At 36.3% G+C, this 18881-nt stretch overlaps 3 protein-coding genes and 1 long non-coding RNA gene across 5 annotated transcripts; all 4 read left to right on the forward strand.

Annotated features, from left to right (window-relative positions):
* The first annotated feature begins 249 nt into the window (after positions 1-249).
* On the forward strand, positions 250-1744 carry LOC140954396 (uncharacterized). The gene is made up of 2 exons (XR_012167606.1): positions 250-736; positions 831-1744. It is a non-coding gene; the product is annotated as an uncharacterized lncRNA (long non-coding RNA).
* A 2118-nt stretch (positions 1745-3862) lies between these two features.
* On the forward strand, positions 3863-8207 carry LOC118028176 (G-type lectin S-receptor-like serine/threonine-protein kinase At4g03230). Of its 2 annotated transcripts, none has more exons than XM_035031715.2 (8): positions 3863-5173; positions 5608-6114; positions 6189-6347; positions 6473-6684; positions 6785-6995; positions 7096-7333; positions 7421-7571; positions 7725-8207. In XM_035031715.2, exons 1-8 carry the CDS (start codon positions 3892-3894, stop codon positions 8031-8033), a joined length of 3069 nt encoding a protein of 1022 aa, XP_034887606.1. In that variant the 5' UTR covers positions 3863-3891; the 3' UTR covers positions 8034-8207. The 2 variants fall into 2 exon arrangements, with proteins under 2 accessions (XP_034887606.1, XP_034887607.1); XM_035031716.2 differs by having other exon boundaries at positions 6192-6347.
* A 3607-nt stretch (positions 8208-11814) lies between these two features.
* On the forward strand, positions 11815-15257 carry LOC118028183 (G-type lectin S-receptor-like serine/threonine-protein kinase B120). Its single transcript, XM_035031721.2, has 7 exons — positions 11815-13177; positions 13301-13438; positions 13535-13695; positions 13823-14030; positions 14223-14460; positions 14565-14715; positions 14792-15257. The coding sequence occupies exons 1-7, from the start codon at positions 11908-11910 to the stop codon at positions 15119-15121; spliced, it is 2496 nt and encodes an 831-aa protein (XP_034887612.1). The 5' UTR covers positions 11815-11907; the 3' UTR covers positions 15122-15257.
* Positions 15258-17676: 2419 nt separating this feature from the next.
* Positions 17677-18303, forward strand: LOC118028156 (calcium-binding protein PBP1). The gene has a single exon (XM_035031698.2). It carries the CDS (start codon positions 17807-17809, stop codon positions 18167-18169), a length of 363 nt encoding a protein of 120 aa, XP_034887589.1. The 5' UTR covers positions 17677-17806; the 3' UTR covers positions 18170-18303.
* Positions 18304-18881: the final 578 nt, after the last annotated feature.

Here is an 18881-nt window from a genome sequence, read left to right on the forward strand (position 1 = left end):
TTGCCAAGACAAATTCAAACATGGGGATGCTGTTAAAAAACTGTTTGTAAAATATTACTTAAATGGCATCCAATGAATTCTGTAGATCTTCTAGTGTATGAAAAGAAAGATAGATCATTTCCTCGTTATTTTATTAAGCAAATTAAGAAAGTTGAAATATAAAACAATATCATCTTCAACCACCCTCACCGAGCAACCCCACTGCACAGTCGTCGTCAATCTTTCCATCAATAATTGATCCCAATAATTTCAAGAAAAGGGATCATTTTTTCTTTATTTTTGTATGCACATAAGCAACAAAGAAGTTTTTTTTTCTTAAAAAACTGGCCCTGCCAGCCATCCAATCTTCTAAATGCTAAGGGTGTGTCCAAGCCATCGTCTAATTTTAACTGTGATGTTCTTTACAGACTGGCTCCATTTACTATACAAGAATGGTCAAGGAGGAATGGGAAGCCGTGCGTTTCTCCATTGATTTGGAGTCAAGCCCAGGTTGTCGGCTATATCTGATCCAAACATGATCAAAGAGATTCTCACAAATACAACTACAGGGTCATGATGTAGTCTCCTTCCTTGATCAAGTTTCCTACTGTTGCTAGTTACGAATTTTTTTTTTCTTTTTTGGGATTAGACATACAATGGTTAAGGAAAAATAATTCGGGATTTCTGACTCTGGCTTGGAATGGATCTTTGGAGGCAAACAAACAGAGGACAGAACACAGAGAGGAGTTGGGACTCGGTAAGTTTTACTGTTTGTCTAACCATGGGATACCTTAAAATGTTGATCACACGTCTGAGTTAGCTAACCCGATGCACACTTTCCTGTCGTGCAGTGGCTACACGTCTCCAGAGTATGCATTGGATGGCGTTTTCTTAATCAAGGGTGATGTCTTTAGCTTTGGTTTAGTTGTACTTGGAACCCTGTGGGAAAAGAAATACGGTGTCTTACAAGTCTAATCATAACTTTTAGCCTTTCAGCTCATCTGAGTAATCAAGATCTTTGTAGCCACTCTTTGGTTGTCTCTGCTACGTACTAATTTTGATTTTTGAAGCTTTCCCAGGCATGGAGGTTGTGGAAAGAGGAAAAGGTACTGTATGGATAGAGGATTATGCGAAACTTGTGATGCCAAAGAATTTGTGAAACTGCATCTCTACTAACTCCTAAGCAACAGGATTTGCAGTGAGCAGATCCCTTTCTAGCACTGGTTCTTCTTCTAGTAAAGCAGTTCATACGTCGAGTTAACAAATACCTTGGAGCATGGACGATAATGGGGGGGCCCTTTTGGAAATCCTTTTCTCGTCTGCATCAATCTAGCAGGGCGTGTCATACTTCTGATCAATTTAATGTTTTTTGTCTGGTTCCATTTACTCAGAGGCATTGTCTTTAAAATTTGTCAAGTGATTTCGGATCAAGCAATATGAAAGGATAAATTACAAAGATGGAATATTATTTATGAAAAGCTGACAAACCTAAAAACTTAAGAAATATAATAAACACAAGAACATAGAAATCTGCCGAATCGGTTTACAATACAAAAAATCTAATTTAAAATTTTATTATTGAATATTTTTCTTAAAATACTTTATATTTCTAAAAGATTTACAACTTTTTAAATAAACTAAAAAACTAGAACTAAACAAACTAGAAAAATTAAAAAATAAAAAAGAAAAATAACAAAATTAACTCAAATAAGTGTTTGTGTCCAGTTTGGAGATCTTCCGCATCTTTGCTAGGTACCCTAGCCTACCCACTATAAAACTGTACATATAGAATCTACTGAAAAAAATTCGAGATGAATCCAATAGACATATCAATTGACTTTTTTGTGACAATCCATGCCTTTTCTTGGATTTAATCTTGTCCTATTTGATTATAAATATCCTTGATAAAGGCTATTCATGTAGCTTAGTAAATTGACTAATCAGAATCACCTGCGTCAAAAGTTTCACAATTTCTTGTGTACCTGCAATGATGATGTAAACAGAAATGGAGATGAAATTAAAAAAAGTTGATTCTCACAAATCATAATGAAGATTGAATCACGAGGTTGATGGAAAATGAAATGGATTGTAGAACAAAATGCTAATGTAGAGAAGTCATTAGGGCCTCAGCTTACGAGGCATTGTGTGATTTCAAGCCTTAAACAATGTTCTGAAGGAAAACCTAGCAGGCTCAAGGACGACTACACTCATCCCACAGATTTCCTCTAATATAATTTGAACGTTACAGCGGTGGAATCATTATTTTTTAGTTTTACATACTGTCTCCAGTCAAAAAGAGAGAACAGTGAGTGAACCATGGAGCATAAAAATCCATGCACATTGACAATGGTCGTAAAAGGTCACCATCATAGGATAAAATATTTAGATTATAGATGCACCTAAAAAGCCAGACGTGCTTTAATCTATGGAGCCCCGCGTCATCATAGATTCTTCATTATTTTTAACATAAAGATGAAGAAATTTGAAACCTACTGGGCCACAGATAAAAAGATGAAATAGACGTAAATCCGAAGACCTTGACCTTTGTCACACATTAGCATGACAGCTTCCCTGCTCAATAATTCAACTTAATCTATTAAATTACCATTCAAATTACAGTTTATTATTGTTTTACCCTCTCTGCTCTGATGCTGAATGTGGTGACTTCTTTCATTTGGAAGCTTATTGTTTTAGTTGTTGGATTTGCAAATACCGGAGTGGAGGGGAGCATATTCGAGCGAAGCAGAAAGACAACATCTGCTTCTTTGTGATTTATTTCTTGTTTTGTTGTGAGGGCGATTAATCGATTGCTCCTGCAGTTTGGTAAAGGAATATTATGAAAAAAATTATTAATACTCTTAAACGACTAGGATTTCTTGAACTATTTAAGATCGATTATAAATACATATTTTATAATCTAAATTTAGTGCTCTTTCCAGTTTCTCTTTTATTGCAATATTCATCTATAATTGCCGGAGGTTTTTCACAGCATTGATAATATCTGAGTATTGGTTTGGATGTTCATATAGAGGGCTAGATACAAAGGGATTGAGTATTTGTTGAAGCACAAGTTGATCAGAGAATATTCATTATTGTTAAAAAAAGAGGGTTATGTTAATTTAGCTTAACTAGGTCAGCTTTTATGTAAGTTTTGAAAACTTTAGTACGTGTTTGGTGTTGTAGTAGTTTGTACTGTTGTAATTTGAAAAAGTAGTTTCTTCGTAATCAAGATTTCAAAAGAGTTTTTTATGCAAAATTACAATAATCAAACACTTTCAATACGCAGCTTCAACTGCTCCTCATCATTGTGCTAAACAGACCCTTACAAGAGAGGGAGGAATCGGGGAATGGAAACCCCAGGCTGAGGTGGAGTGACTCAGACCTGAACATTCTCAATGATGAGTCCAGGCATTGTAAATTTCTTCCGGTAGCCAATCCGATTTGGAACATGTATATAGGCTTAAAGATTGGTCTATTTGTAAAGCAAGTTTGCAAGGAATTATGATGCGAAGCTTCATGTGGATTGTAACTCGTGCTTTAGACTAAACATTAAAATAAGCTGAAGATCAATAATTCTTACATGACAGACAAGTTTGTCACTAGTACTGTAATCATGCAACAATCCTTGACGAGTCATTTGATCAATGCACCCTGTGACATGCTGACTAAATTCAACTTTTTGAGGGCATTGTTGATAGTGGAAATCAACATCAAGGCAAAATTTTCAGATATGACAAGACGTGCGAACTTTAATAGAAGATCCAGTAGAGATTAGATAATTAGATCTTTGGCTACCATTATAGACTTTGTCTAGTTAAGAGGAAAAATCTAACAACTGACATTCTTTCCTAATCATAGGTAAAAAGAAATATCAGAAGAATAATAATCATAATTACCAACTTTCCAAGACAGATGCTACCCCCTGCTTTCTTTCTGTATGTGTTCTTGTTCTGTTCCTTGCTTCTGCATTGCTTGGCAGGAGATAGCTTAACAAGAAACAGTCCTATTAGAGACAGTAGAGGAGAAACTCTTGTTTCTAATGGAGAAAAATTTGAACTTGGTTTCTTTACTCCTAATGGAAGCACTGAAAGAAGATATGTTGGCATTTGGTTTTACAAGTCTAGTCCACGCACGGTTGTGTGGGTTGCAAATAGAGACAATCCACTTTTAGATCACAGTGGAGTCTTCTCTGTTGACGAGAATGGAAACCTTGAGATACTGGACGGGAGGGGGAGATCTTTCTGGTCAATAAATCTTGAAAAACCATCCTCTATGAACAGGATAGCCAAGCTAATGGACACTGGTAACCTGGTCGTCAGCGATGAAGATGATGAGAAGCACTTGACAGGAATTCTGTGGCAGAGTTTTGAAAATCCAACTGAAACATTTCTTCCAGGGATGAAATTGGATGAAGATATGGCACTCATTTCATGGAAAAGTTATGATGACCCAGCATCTGGAAACTTCAGTTTTCAGCTAGATCGAGAAGCAAACCAGTTTGTCATTTGGAAAAGATCCATTAGGTACTGGAGAAGTGGAGTTTCGGACAATGGTGGCAGCTCCAGAAGTGAAATGCCTTCTGCAATATCTTACTTCCTGTCAAATTTCACCTCGACTTCAGTCCGCAATGATTCTGTTCCGTATATCACTTCATCTTTGTACACAAATACAAGAATGGTGATGAGTTTTGCTGGCCAAATTCAGTACCTGCAGTTGAATACTGAGAAGACTTGGTCCGTGATCTGGGCCCAGCCTAGGACTAGATGCAGTCTCTATAATGCTTGTGGTAATTTTGGTAGCTGCAATAGTAATAATGAAGTGGTATGTAAATGTTTGCCTGGTTTTCAGCCTGTCTCACCAGAGTACTGGAATTCTGGAGATAATTCAAGAGGATGCGCCAGAAGATCACCATTATGCAGCAGCAGTGCTACAAGTGACACATTTTTGAGCTTAAAGATGATGAAAGTAGCAAATCCGGATGCACAATTCAAGGCTAACAGTGAGGAGGAATGTAAAATGGAGTGCCTCAACAACTGCCAATGTGAGGCTTTCTCATATGAAGAAGCTGAAACCACTAACGGGGGTGAATCTGAAAGTGCCACCTGCTGGATTTGGACCGATGATCTCAGGGACATTCAAGAGGAGTATGATGGTGGCCGTGATCTCCATGTACGCGTATCAGTCTCTGATACAGGTAAGTTTTTTTCCCCTTTCTAAAACATGTAAAAACTCTTTGTTGTCTAATTTCTGCAAACATAGCTTTTGATGTGGATCTGCTTTTCAATCGGAGCTCTCTATAAATTTGATTTCGCTATTCCCCTATCGGATGAGGTCACTGGGCTATGGCTGCCCTTACACCTTACGATATAATGAGTGACTCCAAAAACACTACCAACCTCACTGTTATTCTAAAAGTGATCCGAATCCAACCATTAGAAAAGGATAAAAAGATGGTGATCCTAGTCTCTGCAGTTTGCTTGATCCTACACTTGCTAACCTTTCTTAAGGCTACGATCATGGAGGTTTGAGAAATGAAATGAATTCCTTTGTCGAACATGCGCTTTGATAGTATATAACTAGATTGCAATGGTTAGTGTTTTTGAGTTTTCAGAACTTCTGTTTCTGCAGAATCAGCAGCAACAGCTTGTGGGACTTGTGGAACTAACATGATTCCCTATCCCCTTAGCACTGGACCAAAATGTGGTGATCCCGCATACCTTAATTTCTACTGCAACCTCTCATCAGGCCAGCTTAACTTTAAGGCAAGAGGCGACACCTACAGAGTCACAAAAATCAATCCAGGAACGCACACATTTGTCATCCAAACTGAAACTGCAGATAGTTGCAAGTCCATAAAATCAAATGGAAATCTCTTACAGCTCAATCAATCATCTCCATTTCATGTGATTAGATTTTGCAATGTTGATCTGGGTAACATTAGTTCAGCTATTTCTTTCACGGGTGGAGACGAGGTTGAGATAGGTTGGGATCCGCCACCCGAGCCAACTTGTTTTTCTTCTTCAGACTGCAAATATTGGCCAAATTCAAGTTGCAGTGCAAGAATAGATGGAAAGAAATTGTGCCTTTGTAATGCAAAGTTTAAATGGGATGGTTTGAAGTTGAAATGTACTGAAGGTAAGAATTCTAGAATTGCTCATAAGTATGGAACGACATGCCTTTTACGAGTTGTTTTCTGTTTGTGATTGCAGCAGGTCATTACAGTGAGAAAAAAGATAGTTCTTCAATAGGGAAGATTCCATTGTCTCTGATCATTGCAGTAGCTTTGATTAGTCTCATTGCTTTAGCTGTTCTCTCAAGCACCATTGTTTGCATATGTTTACAGAGAAGAAGGATGCCGAAGCTACGAGGTAAGCAATATCTATTCAACAATGTCAATTGTTTTCTTCTACCAAGAGAATAACACTATCTTGGAAGCCTTCTCAACGTGGATATGATGCTACTAACACGTCATGACATTGATATATGAGTTCAGAAAACAAGGGAATTTTTCCAAGAAATTTAGGATTTCACTTCAATGGTAGCGAGAGGCTTGTCAAGGACTTGATTGACTCAGATCGGTTCAATGAAGATGACACAAAGGCTATAGATGTGCCATGTTTTGACTTGGAAAGCCTATTAGCTGCTACAGATAACTTCTCAAATGCAAACAAGCTAGGACAAGGTGGCTTCGGGCCTGTCTACAAGGTAAGATATAATACTTTTGATCACAGTTTCTTTATCAGAAACCTCAAAATATGTTCACTGATAGATGCATCTTTCAAAAATTTGATGTCTGTGGGATTAGGCTACATTTCCAGGAGGAGAAAAAATTGCTGTCAAGAGGCTATCAAGTGGTTCTGGTCAAGGATTAGAAGAATTCAAAAATGAGGTTGTCCTGATTGCCAAGCTACAACACAGGAATCTTGTGAGGCTTCTGGGCTATTGTGTTGAAGGAGATGAAAAGATGTTACTGTATGAGTATATGCCAAACAAAAGCTTAGACTCATTCTTATTTGGTTTGTTCCACCTACTTATCTTCCTTACATTGCATAACATTAACATGTTGACTGACTGGAACTAAAGTCATGCTCTTGATTTGAAACGAAACCCTGCAAGATCGAAAGCTGTGTGTGTCACTGGACTGGGAGATGCGCTATAACATCATCGTTGGAATTGCTCGAGGGCTTCTTTATCTTCACCAGGATTCCAGGTTGAGAATCATTCATAGAGACTTGAAATCAAGCAACATTCTGCTGGATGAAGAAATGAACCCCAAGATCTCCGACTTTGGCCTGGCAAGAATTTTTGGAGGCAACGAAACTGCCGCAAACACGAACAGAGTTGTTGGAACCTAGTAAGTTCTACATTGATTGTAAGATCTTCTACTTTATTTAGACAATTTCATGTCTATTCCTTGACTTCTACTCTGCCTTTTATGCAGTGGTTACATTGCTCCTGAGTATGCATTAGATGGCCTTTTTTCTTTCAAATCAGATGTGTTCAGCTTTGGCGTTGTTGTACTTGAGATTGTCAGTGGAAAAAGGAACACAGGATGCTATCATCCAGAACAATCTTTAAGCCTTCTAGGCCATGTAAGTTTCTTGATGTTAACCAGCAATTGAGCTAGTACAGCTTAGCCTAAAGAAATTGTTGCTGAGATGTTAAATGTGCGCTGCTAAAATGATTACTGTCCAAGTGTTCATCAACTAACATAATGACATTTTCTGTTTCTAAACTATTCACAGGCCTGGAATCTTTGGAAAGAAGACAAGGCAATGAAGCTGTTGGACCAGACATTAAGCAAAACATGCAACACAGATGAATATGTGAAGTGTGTAAATGTTGGGCTATTATGTGTGCAAGAAGACCCTGGCGATCGCCCCACAGTATCCAACATCCTTTTCATGCTTGGAAGTGAAACTCCTACTCTTCCAGATCCCAAGCAACCTGCATTTGTCTTTAGGCGATGCCCTTCCAGCAGAGCTTCTTCATCTAGCAAACCAGACACAGTTTCCAATAATGGGTTAACAGTCACCCTAGAAGATGGCAGATAGAAAGAGTTGTCACTAATTATCAGGCTCTGTTGCTGTGTTTTTCCTGATAAAGAATATTTTCTAGCCCGCTTTATGTGTTCTTCATTTTTATTCTTACTTAACTGTACAATATCATTGATTTCAGGATTGCCAGTAATCTTCATCTATTGTAATCAAGATTTTCCTGTTCTTCTCCCTGAAAGATGAACAAGTCACTATTCCTTGTCAGGATACTAATATGCAGGTCCTGGATATTCTATCCCAGTGCTAGAAGTGGAGACGCAAGAGTGCCAGAGAAAGATAAAAAGTCTCCGTCTACACTCCACTCTGCACAGTCCATCCATGCATCGTCCCCACAGTCCCATAGATGTTTTAGTGGACGGTGAGTCTATAGACGACATGAATTGCCGACACTCCATTGAAACAGCATTTGAACTAAGAAATGATGATGGGCGTGGCCGCTGCTTGAAGATACTTCTACCTATCATATGTCGTCCCGTTGGGCCCTTAATCTACCAAACCTATATCACTTTCTCCGACCATGTTCCAATCAATTTATGCCGCAACCTTGCAAGCGTCACTTTGATGCTGGCATATGTCGGCTATGGTAAACGTACTCCACGGCAAGGCATCTTCTTTCTTCCCCTAGTCCTCTGCATCTAACGTCACAACCCGATTTCTGAGCTCATGACCGGTAACACAAATATAGCACCTCAAAATATCTCATTTGGCTAAGCTTCAGAACTTGTATATTTAATAACATACAAATCATAAAATAGCAAACAAAATATTCAAATAAAAAATTCAATAAATAAATTAAAATCCGGTTTTTTCATAAATAATTCAAAATATAATTAAAATAATTATGTGGAGTATCTACGAATAACAAATAAAAAACATATTGACTCAATAAAAAAAAAACACAACCAAATTTTTTTTGCTATTAAACCTGAATTAAATATCTGAAAAATATAAATGGTGAATGGAGGGGTGAGTTTAAATATTTAGTGAGGATAATAAATGCTAATATATATTTTAAGATGAATAAATATGATTACATAAATCAAATGCAAAATGAAATATGTATATCAAAGGTGTCACTGATTTTTTCAACAAATAATGTTGCAGCAAGAAAAAACAAATTTGTACCAAGAACAGTTGTCATAATTTACATCAGCTTTTTACACTTTTTAGCGAGTAATGGTGCCCATACATTTTACACAACGCAGTTATCCGAGCAAGATAACAATATTTCTCAAGCAAGGGGAAAGGTCAAATTTTAGAAGGTCTAGTGTTCGTTAAAATAGCTCATAATCCATAAAATAAATTTCAGAGGGTTGCAACAAGTAGTGTTTAGAAATGGTTTGCTACAATAATCTCAGAGAGTTATGGAACCTTGCCAGGAGAGCCATGGAACATCGAATATCGAATATTGAATATTTAAACAAATCAGTAACACCAATTACACACATTCAATGAAACACTTGGAACATGTCAATCATGCATTGAAAAAATGTAAAAGACGAGTGTCCCTCTTGTTACTAACACGCTGATCGTTTCAAGCTGTCACCGAAAAACGGAGGAAATTAACTGCCAAGGATCTCTTAGTAGAAATGCCAACATAACCTATTCCAGACAGTAAAAAACACTAAAACACAACTCGATCGAATTAATATAAAAAATTGAAACTCTTAACTCAGAAATTAAAATGTAATTATAAAGTCGATTTAATTCATCCAATCCATGCCAAACATATTTAAAATTAATTAAATCTAATAAACCTGATTAATCCTAACTGTTGGGTTAACTAATCGACTGGCAACATCAAATTAACTAGTCAACCGGTCCAAACCAATTGGTTAACTGGTTAATTTTGATTTCTAAAATCTCGATTTACGATTCTTCAAATCTGTAAATTTAAAAAACAATTGATTTGCTCTTCAAGACTTGTAATTCTAGTCATCAATTCGTTTTAAACCAACTAACATAATAAAATATCTATTAAATATGTTAAATCATTTAACCATCAAATCATAATAAAAATTCTAAACTCTTACTTTAGTCTTTCAACCATCAAATCCCTAATAGAAAAATAACGAAAAACGAAAATACTTTTTCTTCAATATTTTTTAAAACCAAAACTTAAGTTTAGAACTGAATTCCTTGGTATAGGAAGAAAAGTCACGTTAGAGGGAAATAAAAGAGGAGAAGGGTAAATCAATTCTTTGGCAAAATTCTCTTTAAATACATGGGTTAGGTTGGGTTCTTGGGTTTGGACTAAACTTGAGTTTGGGTACACGTAACAACATAATTACTATATATATATATATATATATATATATATATATGATCTTCATTCTTGCTTGATTATTGTCCTTGATTGTATATATTGTTTTATGTTTTCCTTACTTATTCCGCTCTTATAATATGGGGATTTTGATCTGAACAACTTCAACAAAGACGAATTCAATCGCAATGTCATGACATAATTGAGTTTTTCCTGACTTTTTGTCAACTGCTGCTGTTCTTACACTACGTTTGCTTCGATTATGTTCTTGCTGATATTCTTGGTGGCAGAGTTAAGGAATTTGTTGATTCTGGCAGAGTTGTCAATGGTGGAGAAATTAGTGGTGTCTTCCTAATGTTGGAGGTGAAGAAATTAGTGCCTTCTTGGTCTTGGAGATGAATGGATCGTTAATAATGATTGGGTTCTTGCTTACAAGGAGCACAAGTGAAAGTCCTGATGGAGCTCTCACGTGAATCCATGTAGGGCTTTTGTGTGTTCAGGAATCTCCAGCTGATAGACCTACGATGCCATTAGTGGTTCAGATGTTGAGCAATGACAATGCATCACTTCCTTCTCCAAAAGAACCTGCATTTTCAAGTCTTTGTCGTAGGATGTCTAGCAATTTGGCTGCCTTTCGTTTTCACAACACATCAACTAGATATTCTAACGATGATTTGACAATTAGCCTGCCTGAGGCTCGATAGGACTTTTTAGGTTTCTCAATTCTCTTGACAGGTTTATAAATTGAAGTTAATGAATTCAATCATCTAAAAGTTGTTGGATAGTACTGTCTTATGGATAATCTATCTAAATTATAAAAGCAAGTAAGTGCTTCACAATATAGGGCCTGCTCTGCCACTAAAGGTCCTTTATGCCTGTGGAGCTGACACCATTTTGGCAGATTTCTATTTGCTGTAAGGCTCATAGTGCTTCATATCCAACTTGCGAATCTTATTGCTTCTGCGGCCACAAATATTAGAAATATAAGATTTAAAGGAGAGCTTGATTCCCCCCCCCCCCAAAAAAAAAAAAAAGTTGGTCAAATCAAGGAATTAAGCACATGCATCTTGCAGACGTATTCATATTTTTTATTTTGAACTTGGCTTTTAGCTTGCCAGCATTTCTGCAACTTACTGAAAGAGCCTTCTTAAAAATGATAGAAGGTACGGTACATGCATGAGGACCACATGGGAGATGGTTGGTTCAATGAATTCTTCGTAGCATTAACGAAGGGCTTTGAGAATTATACTGAAAAATCATGTCCTCTTTCAGAATATAGAAATGCCTTGTGCACAACAAGTGTAAAATGTGTTATCAGTAGTTTTTTCTTCGGTTAGGTGTCTTGTCAACAAAAGGTACCGACAAATGGCTATGGAGAATGAGATTTTTCCATGGTGGACATGATGCCTACCTACACTATAATGCAAAAAAGAAACGATTATGAAGATTACACTTTAGTTTGTGGTGAATGGTGAGATATCATTGGTTTGAAATATGGTACTGGCTTTTGTCTTTTTGGCAGCCAAAAAGTTCAGCTAATAGCGGAGTTTGTTGTGGTAATCGAAGGATTTTCTGCACTGCAAGCATCTCTTACTATCTTACTGTCACATGATGTGGTTGTGTGTTCTGTTGCTCTTTTTGTCAATCTCATCTTCTCTATTGCCATTCTGTGCAAGTCAAGGCATTATAGCTCCAGGAAAATACATCAGTGCGCACCAACCCATAATTTCTGCTAGTGGAACTTTTGCATTAGGTTTCTTCAGTATGAGAAATTCAACTCCAAGGTACTATCTTGGCATTTGGTATAACAAAATTCAGAAGAAAACTATTGTCTGGGTGGCCAATAGAGAATCCCCAACTGATTCTCTAGGAACTTTTGCACTCGGGGTTGATGGAAATCTTGTGGTTTTGGATGCAGCAAAGAAGACTGTTTGGTCATCAAAAAATGTAAAGGTTGCTGATTCTGCTATAGCTAACACAACGGGTATGCTGATGGATAATGGAAACCTTGTTTTGAAAAGTGACGAAGCCGTCTTGTGGCAGAGCTTTGATCATCCCTCTGATACATTCTTGCCTGGCATGAAACTTGGCTATAATCGCAAAACTAATCAGAGAAGGCAGCTTACTTCTTGGACAGATTCTGAAGATCCACAACCGGGAATGTTCTCTTTCGGGATAGGTACGACTGGAGGTCCACAGTTTTTAATCTGGAAGGATAATGATCCTTATAGCCGAAGCGATGTCTACATCAATTCTGTGTCGTTTGCGAAGTTATCCAAGTTGCGGCCATTTGCTTATTACCTTACTTTAAACTTAAAAGGTGATGACATTTATGTCACTTACAGTGCCTCAGAAAACTCGGCGATATTAAGGGTCACGCTAGTCCCAGACGGGCGAATTGAGTTGCTGCTATGGCAGGAGATAAACAATGATTGGCTTTCTATGTGGCAGTGGCCTTCTACTTACTGTGAATTCTATGCTCAGTGCAGTCCATTTAGTAGCTGTTACCAAAAAGGGTCTCAGGATCATTGCAAATGTCTGCCAGGTTTCCAGCCAAAAGTTCAGCAAGAGTGGGATACGAGGAATTGGACTGATGGCACCTGTGTGAGGCAAAAGGCATTGAGATGTGACAAGGATGATGGGTTCTTAGAGTTGGTAAATATGAAATTACCAGATCATTCATATATTTTGGGAAATATGAGTACCAATGATTGTGAATCCAGATGCCTACGGAACTGCTCTTGCACAGCTTATGCATATTTAAACGCGAGTGATGGAGCTTCAGGGAAATGCCTGAACTGGTATGGGGATTTGATGGATCTTGTACAGGACTTTGATGGATCAGATCTTTACATTCGTCTTCATGACGGAGACCCGGGTATGATCATCTCATTTCAAGTAGCTTAGCTCAACATTTGCATCGAGCTGAAAGGATTAGGGCTACTTGTCCTGTTCATTAAATTTTGTTAACAAACTGATAAACCTTTTCTTTTATATGCAGTTGGAAATGTTAAAAGTAGTGTTAAATTTACACGTAAAAACAAGCGCTCGATTATAATTGCAGTAGCTGCAGTTTCTATAGGGCTTGTTTGTGTTCTATCTGGCTATTTCATCTGGAGAAAAAGCATTGGAAAACAAGGTACCTTCTGTCTGTTTTCGTCACACACACACTCCATATAAAGATGATGCTCGTTAGCTGTTCTGATTTGGCCTAACATTAATTGATTTCTGACAGAGAGAATTGAAGAGACTTGTACTGGTATGAACACCAGCATTGAACTCGGAAAGAGTGAGACAGAGCTGAACATATTTAGCTTTAACCAAGTAGTGGCTGTCACTAATGACTTCTGTGAAGAAAATAAACTGGGAAAAGGAGGTTTTGGCCCTGTTTATAAGGTAGTACTTCCAGTTCAAGGAAATTCTGCATCCAAAGTTTCAAATTTACTTGATTTCTGTTTTTCTTTTTTGTTCTATTGATCTCTTTACTGAAGCTGTGAAGGTTTTTTGTGAATCTGGTCTACAGGGGAACTTGTTGAATCAAGAAGTAGCTATAAAAAGGCTTTCAAAGAAATCTGAACAAGGGATTGAAGAGTTCATGAATGAGTTAAAACTTATTGCAAAGCTTCAGCACACTAATCTTGTGAGGCTCTTAGGTTGTTGTGTTGAAGGGGAGGAAAAAATGTTGGTCTATGAATACCTGCCAAATCGAAGCCTGGACAAGTTTTTGTTTGGTAAACTTCTTTCTCTGTCGAAACAACTCGAATATGAAGATTAACCTGGTCCGAACATCATCAATAGATTGAACACTTTAAACACTACATTTAGCAGATCATAATGAAATGTCATGATCATTTTCTTTCTCTGCAGTTCCACATTGCTATACAAATTCAGAACTGATTCTTTTTAGTGATTTCTTCTATCAGATCCATATGAAAAGGCAAATCTTGATTGGAGCAAACGTTTTCGGATCATTGAGGGCATTGCTCAAGGTCTCCTCTACATCCACAAGTACTCTAGATTGAAAGTGATCCATAGGGACCTAAAGGCAAGTAATATATTATTGGATGAAGCAATGAATCCTAAGATTTCAGATTTCGGAATGGCAAGAATGTTTGGTTCAGATCAAACCGAAGCTGTTACCAAGCGGGTGGTCGGTACCTAGTAAGTTCACAGATTGCACATAAACTTCCTTTGACATCAATCTGATTCTACTGATTTTGCTAATATTTTGCTGCTACTAATTCATAGCTCAACTACTTCCGCAGCGGCTACATGTCACCTGAATATGCACTGTATGGAAAATTCTCAGAAAAATCAGATGTCTTCAGCTTTGGAGTTCTTTTATTAGAGCTTGTGACCGGCAAGAGAAATAGTGAATTTTTTGGTTCCGAGCTCCCTCTAACCCTTCAAGGATGGGTAAGTGATTGACTTTCCTTCTTTGTTCTCCATAAGCTAGGAAAACAAGACATTAATGTCTTTAACATGTTTTCAGGCATGGGAAATGTGGAATGATGATAGAGGACTGGACCTTATCGATCTGTCGATAAGGGACACTTCTGAATGTCCTGAAAGAGCTCTCAAGTGCATCCATGTAGGGCTTTTGTGTGTTCAGGAATCTCCAGTTGATAGACCAGCAATGCCATTAGTCGTTCTGATGCTGGGAAATGACAACGCATCACTTCCTTCTCCAGAAGAACCTGCATTTTCTAGTATTAAGCGTAGGAAATCTAGCAATGTTGCTTCTTCTTCTTCTTCTGATCACAACACCTTAAGTAGTTGCTCTAACAATGAGTTGACAATTACCCTGCCTCAGGCTCGATAGGACTTTTCATTTTCATTTTTTTTTTATTTCACTTGAGATGCTTACGAATTGACCTTTCAATTTACCTGTAGTACTGTCTGCAAACGCAATATCGAAATGTAATGCAAATGGAGCTTTGCTCTGTATTTTCTCATCACTTGCACTGAGCCAAATGTATTTGTACAAATGCTTCAGTGAATTTTATACGCAGTTGGCGATGATGGAAATAGTTCTATCTTAGATTGAATACTTGTTTACGAATCATTGAGAGTACTGCTCAAGGCCTACCTTAAATCCACCATAAAAGAAGAAAAAAAGAAGAAAACAGAAGAGGGGGATGGAAGAAAGAAAACCTTCACAGCAAGATAACGATTCTTGGAAGTAATCTACCATAGCCATGCGTAGTTTCTTGGAAGTCCTGGTCAGAAAACTTGCTGATCATCTGTATCTTTGTCTCTTGCATATCTACTTTACCTGCCCAAAGCATTCCAAAAGTTGAAGTTTCCAATTCCGTTTCTGCGTATGACATCACCATGGTCGACGGCAGCCCACGCGTCATCGACACGGCCCTTCTTTATGGCTGGTTCCTTCCCAAAGAAGGAAATTGAAATTGACATCTGCTCTCTGTCTCCAATGTTTATGTTTATTCCATGAAATCATGCGTGAATGTGTCAAGAAGATGTTTGCCAATTTTCATATTCACATATGACTAAGTTGAAATTGATTTTATTATGTGAAATGTGAAGGTAACCTATTCTTTGTTTAATACTTTAATTGAGTGTCAAGAATTCACTTGGAATTAAGATTTGGGCCATTTGTTCGTTCTTTCTTTGACTTTAATTAAATTTATTTTATTTACTATAACACAATTAAGTAAAAAATATATTTTATTTATCTACTTATAATAAATAAATTGAATGAAGAAAATAGTTCTTTTTTTTAAAATGTATTTAATGGGTAATTTTTACTCGGTTATTGTCATATAATATAAAAGATAGATATGAAATAAATACAAACATGTTTAATTAAAAAAATAAAAAATAAATTTATTTTTAAACCAATTTTACAGTGAATTTTACATTTTGAAACGCAAAAAAACATTCCATTTATCTTTATTATCCTTGAGATCATACACTAATTTACCGGGGAATAAAACCCTTTTGTTACATTAATTTACACCCTCTCTCCCGTAGAATAATGAAAAATTGACCCGTTTGGGATTGCGTTTGAAAAACATTTTTTATAAAATTTGAAAATTTTTTTTTCGAATTAATATATTGTTTATGTTTTCAAATCATTTTGATGTGCTGATTTTAAAAATAATTTTTTAAAAAATAAAATAATATTATTAACATACTTTTCTAAATAAAAAACACTTTAAAAAGCAACTATAACCGCACTTTCTAAAAAACAATCTTTAGTTATAACTTTTCAAAAAACCGGGTTGGATTAACTGATTTATCTTATAAATCCAATGGTCGGGACATTTTCAAAAGTGATTTTAGGAAAAGTTTTCAACAAAGAACAATCAAATTTGAGTCATCTCTCTCGATTTTCTATGATAATCAATGCTTGTGTTCAGACAAGATACAGATGCACTTATGAACAGTTGATGCTGTCCTTTCTCCTTCCTGCCTATTTCTTCCTACCCTGCATTAATGGATCTACTTTATTTTATTTTATTTTATTTTTTGGTTTCTAAAGATGGAGAGAGAGATGGGTTATTTTGTACTCTCGAATAAAAAAACGTTGTGTCGACATCGCATCATTTTTTTTTATCTAAAACAAATCCCCGTCGCATCTACATAAGATTATAAAAACTTATTCTTATAGATACATTAAAAGTTTTTTTCGTGAGTGAGAGTAAAATTATTTTTTTAAAATATTTTTTATTTAAAAATATATCAAAATAATATATTTTTATATTTTAAAAATTATTTTTAATATAAACACATTAAAATGATTTGAAAACATCAAAAAAATATTAATTTAAAGTAAAAAAATAAATTTAATTTAATTTAAAACAAAAAAATATTTTTTGAAACACAAAAATAAACAGAGCTATAATTGTCTGAGAAAATAATTTAATTTTAAATAATATATATATTTCATCTAAAAATATTTTTTATTTTAAAGAGAGGACAATATTTATGACTCTTAACAAACTATCAATGGGAAGACCATGATAGAAGAAATAATTTCATTAATACAATAATATTTAGCGTAAATAAAGTCTGGATTGAAAAATAATAGTTTTGGTATATAAAAATTAGAAAGAGAGAAGATATTTAATGGTGAAAATTATATATAGGAAAAAAAAAAAAAAAAGATAATAAGAATAAAAGGTACCCTCGTGGAAACAGTCGTGCAATTTTATTTTTTTTTCTTTGCTTTTCCCAATCCGTAATGAAGTCAAAACTCAAGAAAAGCACAGATTCACGCAAACTATATTAAATGACCAAAACAGCCCTAGACAACCTTCTGCGAAACAGATGATACTGCACCCCGTGTAAGGAATCAAAGCCGACCAAATTGCCTGTCCCTTCGCTGTCACTCATTGTAAGACCCTAACCCTTCAGTTCCTTCCTAGAAGATCCTCTTCCTCCTCTCCTCTCCTATATAAATGCACCAATGCATACCTTTCCACTCATAAATCACATAAGAATCCAATCTTCACACTTGTTTTCAAAAGTGTCTTGATCAAGAATGCCAGGAGTTGAGAAAATTAGAGCAGATTTCGAAGACTTGTTGCCTGCAATGGCGAACAAGCTAGGTGGCGAAGGTTTGATAAACGAGTTGTGTAATGGGTTTCAGCTGTTGATGGACAAAGATAGAGGGGTCATCACTATGGAGAGTTTGAGAAGAAACTCGTCTTTCTTGGGCTTGCAAGATTTGAGTGATGATGAGCTTGCTAGTATGGTGAAAGAAGGTGATCTTGATGGTGACGGGGCCTTAAATCAAATGGAGTTTTGTGTTTTGATGTTTAGATTGAGTCCTGAGTTGATGCAAGAATCAAGATTCTGGCTTGAAGAAGCATTCGAGGAGGAGCTCAAGAGCGATGGGCTTTGAGCCATGCTAGCTGCTGGTGATGATCATCATTGTCTCTTACGGGTTTTCTTTTGCCATTGCAAAGATTTGTATGCAAATAAAAATTAACACCGCCTTGATATGGTGCTGACTACTTCAGTCTAGTTTCTTTGTTATTTGTTTTCTAATTTGTTGTTATTGATGTTCAAAATTGATAGGAAAAATACTTAAATACAGAGCATTATTTGCAGGGAAATTTGGTGTTTGTGTTGTTCTCAATTCATAGTTTTATGAGGCTATTGTTTTAAAATAATAATAAAAAGAAATAGAGACGATTGCCCACTAATCCACTATTACAATTAACAAAACATGCCATTAGTGGGATTCGAAATCTCTTTTTGGGAGATTAGACCTGCCCAGGGCCCCTTTTTTTAAGGTGTCTTTTTAACTTTTTGTAGTAGTCAAATTGGTCCCTAATGCCAACAACTAACATTGACCACTAATTACTAACCATTCCATTTACTCATATTTACCCAGCCTAGAGCACAATTCCCAACTAGGTTCTTAAAGTATGGTTTTATCAACTGACTTTTAGGCAGAAGGACTTAATTGAAAATTCCAGATACGGTTGGGACCTAATTGAGGGAAACAAAACTCCAGGGACCCAAATCATTAGCTTACGATATTGTGCTGCTTGACAAGCCCAGAAGAAAAGACACGGGGCACAGACAGTTTTCAAGAGGATTCAAGTCAT

The sequence above is a fragment of the Populus alba genome, chromosome 13 (assembly GCF_005239225.2).
Source record: "Populus alba chromosome 13, ASM523922v2, whole genome shotgun sequence".
NCBI lineage: Eukaryota > Viridiplantae > Streptophyta > Magnoliopsida > Malpighiales > Salicaceae > Populus > Populus alba.